Source organism: Mercenaria mercenaria, chromosome 7 (genome assembly GCF_021730395.1).
Source record: "Mercenaria mercenaria strain notata chromosome 7, MADL_Memer_1, whole genome shotgun sequence".
Classification (NCBI taxonomy): domain Eukaryota; kingdom Metazoa; phylum Mollusca; class Bivalvia; order Venerida; family Veneridae; genus Mercenaria; species Mercenaria mercenaria.
Window position 1 is genome coordinate 9,281,126 of NC_069367.1, and position 12,190 is coordinate 9,293,315.

Here is a 12,190-nt window from a genome sequence, read left to right on the forward strand (position 1 = left end):
TTATGCCTCCTTTTAGGGTCCAAGCTGAAAAAAAAAATACCCGCTCGCTCCATGTAAAATCTACCCGCCTCTGGAAAAATCAAAATTGAGAAAGAAAAAAAATTTCGCTCGCTCGCTCGCTCCTATTTTTTTTTGAAAATTTTCCGAAGAACTATTAATCAATTTGGTATGGCCTAAAGTTTTAATTTTAACATAAAAGTGCCTACATAAAATACGAGTTATAAGTGAATAATTTGTCAATTTTCAAAACTATGTTCCTACGTCATTGGAAGAGATCATCCAGTCAGATTCTTCGTTACATACTGTCTAGAAAAAAAAAAGAAAGTTTGCTTGCGACAAGTTCTTTTTTTTAATAAAATGTAGAAAAATTTAGCACTTGATCAGAACAGGCATTGAGTTTTGTTAGTATTACATTATATTCATATTTATTAACTGCGATGAGGAAGGCGCATTCATTCAAAATGGCTATAAATTTAATCGAATGTACATTTAATCATCGACTCTTTTAATTTTTTCCAAAAATGAAATATTTCTTCTTCTAGGTAGTTTTCGTTATTTTCATTTTGCCTACTATTTATTTCTTAACTGCATTGATTTATCAAATATTCGTTATTATTAGTTAATATATGAATGTCACGAAAATGCAAACAAAATTATGCTAATTTTGTTAATCTCGGTATGACTATTGGGAGGTGCCAGTTCTCTAATATTGTAAATTTGTGGCATGGCCCTTTTGCTTTTATTAATAAATATAATCTCTATATACATGCATTTTTGAAATTATTGTAATTTAGTTCGCTTTTTTCCATGCACGTCTTGTAAATTTGTATTGCGTTGGAAAGAAAGCAATAAAATATGATGAAATCATCGCACAGAATTTTGTTCTAAGACATTGCTTGATGATGACTGTAACATTAACACTTGAGAGTCTAGTGCTAACCCTTTTAAGCACTTCTGTGGAACGTTCTAAGGATGGCGACATGATTTCAAGAACTTATTAGTCTCTGTTCCATCTTCAAAACGATGTTTCAGGATATTTTATCGACAATAAGGTAGCTATATCATACATCTATAATATCCTGAGGCGTAAGAACTACTAATTCCCAATCAGTGATTTGTCGCTGAATAAAATCAGTGTTAACTTTGTAGTTCAGATGCGAAGGAATTGTATGACTGACGAGGGTTAAAAAATACAAGTCTGAACGGACAAATATTGATTTTTTTTTTAGAGAAATATATTATTTCGAACCTATATCGAAGATCATTATAGACATCCTTGACGACGTCCAGTAAATATTTGCCTGTTCTATGTGTTTTTCTTTTCCAGCGCGCTGTTATGACTTTTGACGCTATGAGATAATGATTTTGACGTAAACGCTGTGATTGTGTTGCATAGTCTAACACAGTTCAATTCATTTTCCTATTTGACAAAGAAAACAGCAAATATGTGTAATTATGAACATTCACTGTCTGTACGTCACAATATGCCATAGCGCCAAACTGCACAGGACAGCTACGCCCTCGTGGTATAATTCCTCCAACTCTGAACTCTTAACTACTTTTTTTTTCAACGATAAATCACTGTTTTGGGATACACTTATTCTGAAATATCATTCAGTGTGTAACTGGAAAGTAAATCGGGTCGTGTTAGAATGCAATCTAACTTATACGACTCATGATAATATGTTAGCCTTTCAGTACTTTGTACAGCGTACTTTAGTCTCTGTGTGCCTAGAACAAACTTTGTACTGTCAAAGAAAAGTAACAAATGGAAATCTAGTTGTCTTATTCATAAATGTTTAGTAAAAAAACATATCTGCAAAAAAAGATCCTTTAAAAACAAATAACACAACCAAGCAAAATAATGACAAAGTTAAGTGAAAATACATTCAAAAATATCCTGCAGTTACAGAAAAAGTAAATTTTCTTGACTGATTTAACAAATTATCATTAAAAATGATATTTTTAATTGCTTATTTTGCATGACGCAGAACTCAAAGGCAGGTAAACATTAAACAGGTTGGCTTTGATCTCCTCTTTCCCCACCCCCACATGCTCATCACCCCGACCCCGCCTCTCCCCTCTCCCATGTGAAAAAGGTTGAAAACAAAACAATCAGCTACCATAAAAGTGATCTAAGCCTTTTAATGTATTGAAATGAAAATTAACATTGTTTTTTGATAATTTTATCAAACAGATAATCTGATATGTCCGGACTTGCAGTACGTTTGGCAAAAATATCATTGCTCGTGGCATGCATTATTTCAAATTTATAGTCTTTAAAACTTCTTTTCATACTTGAGTATCGTAATTGATGCATTTCTTAAATCAATAATATTTATGAAATAAATAGAAATCAATTACATGGATTTGAGAAAGAAATGCACACAAGTTATTTCGATTTTATATAAAAAAAAAAAAACATTATAGACTTTACGAAAACATTACATGTCTATGAAAAACGTCATATTTTCAATTTTATCTTCAGATCTGTATAATAACTCCTTGTAAACTATTAGCGATATTTACGTTACCAATAGTAACGTAAATATCTTACAACATAAACATTAATCAATGGAATTAGCTTATCCACTTTGTAAAACAGAAACCATTTTTATTCTTACTGCTTCGTTTACAACAGTATGAAATAAAAAATATCAAAATTAGTACTCCCCTCTGTCTTTATTTGCCTTCCCTTTAATGCCACTGAAAAATTCACTTGACCGAGCTTTCGTAGCTTTTTCCTGCCACAAACTTTTTAAAATAATGGCTGCCCGGTATTGCAGTATGCCTTACTATACAAATGATGTATATAGCTATATGAGGGACCACTCTGTACGTACGTTAAGCTCCAATATCTACTTTTTAGATAAATAATGTATTGTAAATACCGGTAACGTAAATATGTTTTCAACATGTTTACTTACTTAAAAATTCTTCATTGATGAAACAGTGAGTTTAAATTATGATATATGATGCATGAATCCATCAAGCTTTTAGCTGATGTAAAGTTCATATATAGTCCAGTGGTGGTAGTCTAACCATTCTAAGTCACATAAATATTGCAGGAAAATGTCTCTTGCAGAAAGGAAAATAAAGGTACAAGATTTACTTCAAAGATAATAGTGTTTCACTAAAAAATTAAATTACATTACAAATTGGAGTCTGTAATCTTTTGTATAAAGTTGAGACAATTTGTTTTTATCATTTAATTTATTCAAAATTTATTGTGTACCTTTATGATTCATTCTAAATGTTGGCAGACTGAAATTATGAGACACCGTTTTGATCGCTATTATGGAAATATCTTATCTCTCTGATTGTTGGAAATACCGATCTCATAATCTCTGATATTTTCTAATTAAAGATATGTTAAACCAGAAAGCAATTACCTATCTACCTGTCTTTAACGTCAAGTTTTAATACATCTCTTGGCTTTGAGACATCACGTAAATATCGTTTTTAAGCATAAATGAAATAGTTAATCAATTTTGTTTATTCACAGTAGAAAATATAGGAACTTTAGCTATGATAACATGTAATAGTACCATTAAAAGTATAGGAAAAATGATCTTGATACACATATAGTCGTTTCAATGAATAGCTATGATAATGAGACAGAGTTTACTCTGAATTGGGGCATTTTAATGAGATTGGCTGATAAGCGGCGTTAAAATACTTTTGTATGCATGAAATACCCGTGTAAAGTTACATAGAAAACCCATTTACGTTAATATACACTCTTGAAACATGTGGAAAGATTTACATGCTTTTTTTTGGCTATTGTTCAGCTGCACATAGTTTTTTATTCTAACTTTACTACACATTAGTGCAGACTTAGATATTCTCACGAAACTGCGCATGATATCGTTTGCGAACTATACTGCTCACAATGATCTTGGAATGCTCTAACACTCTAAGATCCTTCCATTCTAACAAGTAAACAGTTTTCCGTGAAATCAGCGCCTCATGTTGAGCAGTATGTTAAGCAGTATATTTATCTCTTAGAGTGAAGTTTACGTTTTATTCTTGGGAATCTGTACAGCAGAGATTTTATTATTTTTGGTGAGTATGATAAACTTTTGATATTTCAAATATGCTGTATAATAATGGTCAAATATAAAAGGAAAATAATTGAGGTGTTTTTCGCTATTTATTTGTTCATAGCGTCTTTGTTTTGGTGTGAGAAAGTATTGAATAAAATTGTGTACATGTACAATTACTGGCAGTATCATTATCAATAACTCATGCTATGTGCCGATTTAAGCCTACATGGGTTGTCTCCCATATTGAAATGGACGAAAAAAGAAAAAAAAGGAAGATCAAATGATTGAAATTATAAGACATCAATTATATTAAAGTGCATAATGATAAATTAGTGATATCTGTAGTCAGCTAAGTATGTAAGTATATCAATTTCAAAATTGCATATTATATTGATCTAACATTTAAATTAATTATTGTACTAATATGTTGAAGTACTGCCAAGTAGCAGAATGCCTGATAATTTATCGTAGATTAACAAGAAATATGTTGATAAGTATTATTATACAAATCCTAATGCTGTTAAATTGTCAGTTAATAAACAGTGATGATAAGTCTACCTTGCTGAAATAGGCCATATTCTGTAAAAAAAACAAAACAAAAAAACATCATGTCCCCACTGAAACAACTACAGTAAAATATATTTATTATGCCTCATTGTCCATTAAAAAGAATTATCTTTTTGTCAATCATTATCTATTATTTTTCTTTATACATTACCTATATGAATTATGTCAAAAATTCTCAAGTAAATATGAACAGGCAGAAAAAAATCCATATTGTACCTTTTGTATTGTATGTTGCCGAACTACTTCCATTCAATATGCGTAATCTGGCACAAATCTGTAAATAGCACACACAAAACTTCACTCATTTCTATTTTAATATTGATAAACATTTAAGATTTCATTCGATAACAATTCAACGAGGTATAGAATAAAAGGGTCATTACAACAGTAGCTCGATCTGATTCGGCTATCATGGATTTTTGCGCGCCTCGTGAGATCCGTTCTGGCAAAATCCACTCGAACCGGATACCGCATCCCAGATCGAGCTACTATTGTAATAGCCCTATTGTATTATTATGTTATGTTATTTATGTTGCTTTGCTTTGTTGTGTCAAATGCTCTAAATGAGCCTTGACTTTTCAAAATAAACTTTCAAAGTTCACTCACTTTGATTACTGTTGAATTTCGTGGTAAAAGTCTGAACTAAAGAGTAACATTCTATTCTGTTTAGAAATTACACAGTTTGTTAGGAGCTCTCAATATCTACTGTAAATAAAGTGACCGAAAGTTAATTCAGCAATAAATACTATTTTTAAATTTACAACAACATAAAATGTTTTTCAAGACGGGCTTTGAGATATTTTTACACTATTGCATGTACCAACAACACATGCTTTGTAGCTTATTCAGCGTACATTTATTTTTATAAGCAATTTCTATGTTATAATACGCCGAAAATTTTATTCTTTGTTCGTTGCCTGATATATGATATTTATTCTATATCTATTTTATTTATCCAATCGTGAACGTTTATTTGCAACACGTGACCGAACAATATATTACTGTTTTGGACGTACGTCCGTACCAAAATACCTGTATTTTTTTCTGAATTTGGACGGTTCAACAGTCCCATGTTAAACATACGATAAAGCTCGAAACGTGTGAAAACGTCCCGAATGTAAATCGGGCGAAGTAAGCGCTCTATGTACAGAGTTTGATATCGCGTCTTGAAAGCTGGGAAAATACAGAAAAGGCATAAATACAATATTCAGTGAATCATTTTAATTTAAACTAAAATAAAATAGATATAGAATAAAAAGGTTATTTAACATTGTTCTGTACAATACGGAGATATATTTGGACGAGTACCCAGCTAAGAAAACCATATTGGACGAGCCGGCTAGGCTGAGTACTTCAGCGGCTCGTCCAATGTGGTTTTCTCAGCTGGGTACTCGTCCAAATATATTTCCGTATTGTACAGAACAATGTTAAATAACATAATAATATTACATAATTATATATAATATAAGATATTTATGGCATACTCGTTTCTCTTTCCCGTTAACATACAATGGTACCGGAAACGTCAAAATTGTTCCATACACTGTCGCCTGAATCTCATATTCAGTACGTGACTTTGAATTTAATGTGTGTCTTTTATTTTATGCTAACTGGTGAAATACTGAAAAATATCAGTGAGATATTTCTCTATATCACTCACAGTGCCGAGAGTATTGTCACAGTATTGTCAATCTAATTCAGGCTACCGAACAAAGTCCTAAATTACATTACATGTATATGTGTAGATACATATGTATTAAAAAGGTTATTATATTTGCATCCGTTCTTTAGCGGAGGAATAATGCACTCCTAAAGGTTATATGGTAGTAATTCGGTCAAAAATGTGCTTCCGTGGTGTAGAAAGAAGTCCCTAAAACAGATCCTATTTTTACCATTTTTCGCGCATTTGCGCGTAAACGGGGGACCAAATGGGCATTATTTCACTCGAGGAATAAATTTTACATAAAATAAGACACTTTTCATGCTAACATTCGCATGTTTTCAAGTTGTTTACTTGAAAACGAAAGTATGGTGTTTATTCTGCGGACCGCTTTCTGAAATGAGGCATTATGAGGGTACCTGACTTCAGTTGACTTGCATTTCACTGCATACTATTCAATTCCCCCTTTTTCGTTTCGTTTTCTTAAAGCAAATGTATGAATATCTTGTGGAAAATAGGTCTACGGCGGAGTGAAAGTCTAGAAATTGTATCAAAATTGTTCTGAAGTAGCTGAATTTTATATGAAACAAAGAACAATTTTTTTTATTGGTATATAGCCAGAAGTCGAGCAGTATTTCCGCTACAGAACTCGTGCATATTTCCCGATACAAAGCCAATAAACCTATAACTATTTATTTTCTTTGTTCCGATATGCAAAGTATATCTCAAAATTAACCGCTTAATTTGTACAAAGATTCGCAGCAATCAATTTCGTTTATTAGTTTTAACTACTTGCAGTCTTCGACAGAAGGTAGAAAAAACATGGCTGACAGTGTAGCACCTCTTGATGCTTCTAATGAATCTGGGACGGAGACCTTGATTTTCAATGTTGGAGGAGTGATATTCGAGACATACAGGTAAATTGTACATTTTGCCTGGGGTGGGTTCTATTTTTTACCCCGTTTTCGCCCGGTACACATGCGGGACATGGCTAATAGCCCGATGCATCTTGGTGTACCGATCATATGATCGGAATAGCCCGGTGCATTTCGATGTACCGATCACGTGATCAGGATAGTCCGGTTCTGTATGCAACAACTTAACTTATTTAACTTTTATTCTGAGCAGTGCTACGGCGTGTAGCTTTCCAGGATGCAAACACTTATTTTTATACAGAGTCTGTTGAATTTCATTTGAATCACATCGCCTTATTGGCCTTTATTACTTCTAAATCAGTATATATATTGAGCGTATCACTCTTATAATCCAAACTGAGTCACAACATGGTTATGTTCTTCTATTCCAGGTCTACCCTGTTGCGAATCCCGAACGGGCCCCTGGCCGACAACAATATTCTGGCAGAACACTTCAGACCGGAGAGGAACGACTACTTCTTCGATAGGGACCCAGATGCATTTAAGGTCTGACAATATATTTTTATTTCATTTAAGTATATACGCATTCGTACATTTGGTGAAATGATTTCTTCAGTGAATATTCTTTTCAACAGTCCACTGTTTGTTTACGGGGTATACAATTCCAGAATAGTAAACTTAACATGTGGCTATATACGTAATTCTATCACGAAACGGAATCAGCTTGTACGTTACATTTATTATGTTATATCGTCAAACGTATTAGTTAGTGTGCTGGAAAGGAAAACTACACAAAACAGGCAATTATTTGGGAAAATCTACTACTGATGTAGATAATAATACTTGATATCCTGTAAGAATCAAAATATTATATCCCAAATAGTGATTTGTTCTTAAATGAAATCATTTTTTGTCGTTCAGATGCGTAATATCATATCACAAGGGCGCATTTTAAGCTTCAAATAATGATTTTATTCTACGACAAAACACTGTTTGGGATATATTACTTCTTAATTATTGTGCGCTTTATTCGATCTGGCGGGGCGAAATTAATCTCTGACTTTTGCAAAAAAAATGTAATCTCAAAAAAAAAACGAGCAAAATACTGTGGCGAGATACCTATGTTGATTTGATTTAGTAGTCACATACCTTAAGATTCGTACCTAAAATATTCGCACCACGTTTTCGACCCACCGATGAGTCGTCATAATTCAGTAGACTTAATTAAGTAAACATTAATCTTTCATGAAAACATAGAAGAGAGAAAGTTCTATCTACTACTACTATAAAACCAATATTTAAGGCGTTAATAATGGAAAATATACAAAGATTAGTCAAATTACGCACTTAGATGATCATTGTACTAAGGAGCTTGATTTTGTCATTATCATTGAGCGCTCATTAATTACAGTTGGGAAAAAGGTTATAAATACCAGGGCAGCATCACGAAGTGATCAGAATCTGCCAAGCTACCGACTGAATAACATCGCTGAAAAATAATAATATAATAAATTGCCAAATACTATCGGGTTCTTGACCTCCTATCATAGTCTGGGTTCTTACTCAGAACATTGCGTTCCGTTTAAGTTCCACGACGATAGGAACTCGACATCTGGTGGTATTTAGGTAAAATCTTAATGTATGGTATTCACCTCAGGCATAGTTTGTTGTGAATCGCCATACTACAAGAGATCCCATCCACGAATTTTGAGTGCTCGTCATCAGTTAAATTGAGATAGATTGATTAGCATTAATTATTTTATATTTCACCAATCATTTTAAGAATCATTTGTTTTCCAATCATTCGGCAAGGAAGCCCATAGGAAAATTATATTATATTGAATATACTGAGCTAGACCGTGCACGCTACAAAATTTGGCGCCCAACGTGGGGCATATTCATAGCTTCATATAGGCTATCTTATCCACGCTAAAAGATGGCTGAGCACACTTTTGGGTTGCCTCATCACGACGAAACCATGGTTGAAGAGGTTGAGAGGTTGAGAAGACAAAATAGGATTTTGATACTTGAACGAGAGATTTCAAAGTTACAACAAGAAATAGATAAGACCTTGAGTGATATTGGCACCTCGACCCCAATACAGAGTGATAAAAAGTATGTCTTTGAAATGATACCACCAGGTAGACCTGATGAAGGTTATCTACGATACATAAAGGAACCTTGAAACCTAGACGTCTGTTACCAGAAACACCTACATCAGAAGATAAAGAAGAGTCATTAAAACCAGATAGATTTGTGACGGAGCGCATAAAAAAGGTTGACCATCCACCAAAAATTGAGGATAAGCAAACTTTAGATTCAAGTGATGATACAAAAATATCAAGCTCCAGTAAGACGACTTTGGTGAAGCCAGCCACATACGACGGGACAAGTGCATGGACAGATTATAAGGCACACTTTGATGCCTGTGCTACTTTAAATGGCTGGGATGATAACAAGAAAGGCTTATATCTATCGGTATCACTACGAGGACAAGCCCAGGGAGTTTTTGGCAACCTTAATTCAAAGACTACGGATTATCATGAATTAATAAGAGCTTTAGAAGATAGGTTTTCACCGAGAAAATCAAACCGAGTTATTATAGGGTTCAGTTGAGAGACAGACAACAGAAAGCTACAGAGTCTATGGCCGAACTGGGACAGGATATCCGACGTCTAGCTAACTTGGCCTATCCTAATGCCCCAGCCGATGTTCGTGAGACCCTGGCTAAGGAACAATTCATCGATGCTCTTGTGAGTTCAGAAATGCGTCTCAAGATTAAGCAGGCCAGGCCTACGGATCTAAACGATGCCGTCAGACATGCGGTGGAGCTGGAGGCATTCTATCGTGCTGAGAAAAAGCAACAAGGAATTCTTAGAACTGCAGTAAATGAAGGACAGTCAAAAGATATTGAAAATCTCAAACAGGTAGTTTCAAATCTGAAAGATAGTGTAGATAGTCTGAAACGCCAAGGACAATATAATAAGCCTGAAAATAGGCCTATGCATAGACCTTATGGTTATGATCGACGAAATGCTCAACGAGGACAATACCGACATCCACCTCCTCGGCCATACCGATATGATGATAGATCAAGAAGATACTATCCTTCGAATCCAACAGTTAGAAACCCTCCTCCAAAGGATATGAGACATGACCCATATAATCAATCTAAGTCAGGCATCTCAGAAACAAGATCTGAGACAGACAAAAAGAAGGATAAGAATACCGAACACAGTTGTAAGAGGACGAGCGTGCGATCGTCTGGTTTATTACGTAACAGCTAGCATTAATGGGATGTCAGTTGATTGTCTGATCGATACAGGGGCCACGTTGACAATCATTTCTGAGAAGTTGTGGAGTGTCATTGATCAACAGTGTCCAGTTCAACCATTTGACTCCCGGATTGTATCCGCCAGTGGAAACTACTTGAATATCAAAGGAAAAACGGAGATTTCCATTTTATTTGGTGATAAATATTGCAAAGTTGATGTTATCATTGCAGAAATCGACATAGATGTAGTACTTGGCCTAGATTTCATGCAGAATCACGATGTAAGCATAGACGTTGTCAGCAATACCATGAAACTTCATGATCAAACATTTAATATCTTCTGTTCTGGCAAGATAGGATGTTTTAGGATAGTCTTATCAGAACAAGTTGTGATACCTGCTGAAACTGAGATGATAACCAAAGGGATGGTGACTGAATCAGGTATTAAAAGGATAGGATGGGGTCTTATTGAAGCAAGTGATACATTCAGGGAGCTAGGACAGGGGATGGTCGCAAGAACTCTAGTTCGAGCAGATAAAATGGTTCCTGTAAGAATTGCTAATTTTTCGAAGCAGCCACAAACTTTCTATCCTGGGACTAATGTCGCAACTATATGCAAAATTGATAGGGTAGAAGGAGAAGGGACACACAATAATAAAAACAACATTCTTCCTGAGCACCTTCAAAATCTATATGAACGTTCAACTTCTGGGATGGCCACCGAAAATAAACAAAAGGTCAAGGAACTTTTAACAAGATATTCACATATCTTTTCGAAATCTGACAGTGATTTAGGTAGGACTGGAATTATAAAGCATCATATTCCAACAGCCAATGCCCAGCCCATCAAACAACCGATTCGGAGGATACCAGTACATTTGCAGGATGAGGTTGAAAAATAAATTGACCAAATGCTAAAAGATGATGTGATACAACCTTCAACTAGTCCATGGGCCAGTGGGATAGTTCTTGTAAAGAAGAAGGACGGATCTAGAAGGTTTTGTATTGATTATCGTCGTTTAAATGAAGCCACGATCAAGGATGCGTATCCACTCCCCAGAATTGATGAGTCCCTTGATCAGCTTGCTGGATCCTCATGGTTTTCGTGCCTGGATCTAGCTTCTGGATACTGGCAAGTAGAGATGGCGGATGAAGATAAACACAAGACGGCGTTTGCATCAAGGCAGGGTCTTTTCGAGTTTAACAAGATGCCTTTTGGTCTCTGCAACTCGCCTGCCACCTTTGAGCGTTTGATGGAATATGTGTTGGCTGGTCTTCATTGGAAAATATGCCTCGTTTACTTGGATGACATTATTGTAGTTGGTAAAACCTTTCAAGATATGATCAAAAATTTACAGCAAGTTTTTGAAAGGTTTGAAGAAGCTGGACTTAAAATGAAACCCAAGAAATGTCATCTGTTTAAAAAGGAAGTCGAGTTTTTAGGACACATAATTAATGAAAATGGGGTAGGAACAGACCCGAAGAAAATCGAATGCATCAAACAGTGGCCAACACCTCACAATGTTACAGAAGTACGCTCGTTTCTTGGACTTTGTGGATACTATCGGAAATTCATCTTGGGATACTCACAGATAGCTAGACCTCTTGTAAGATTGACAGAGAAAAATATTCGTTTTTCTTGGGATACAGATTGCGAAGAAAGTTTCAAAACTCTAAAAAATAAGTTGATCACAGCTCCGATATTGGCGCATCCAGACTTCTCTTTGCCATTCATCTTAGACACGGATGCTTGTGATTATTCTATCGG

At 34.7% G+C, this 12,190-nt stretch overlaps 1 protein-coding gene across 1 annotated transcript; it reads left to right on the forward strand.

Moving 5' to 3' along the window:
• The first annotated feature begins 10,445 nt into the window (after positions 1 to 10,445).
• LOC128558755 (uncharacterized) lies at positions 10,446 to 11,324 on the forward strand. The gene has a single exon (XM_053548950.1). The coding sequence runs from the start codon at positions 10,446 to 10,448 to the stop codon at positions 11,322 to 11,324; it is 879 nt and encodes a 292-aa protein (XP_053404925.1).
• The last annotated feature ends 866 nt before the right edge of the window (positions 11,325 to 12,190 follow it).

Excerpts from the sequence above, each read along its gene's own strand:
- LOC128558755 (XM_053548950.1), top strand. The coding sequence starts at position 10,446 with ATGTCAGTTGATTGTCTGATCGATACAGGGGCCACGTTGACAATCATT.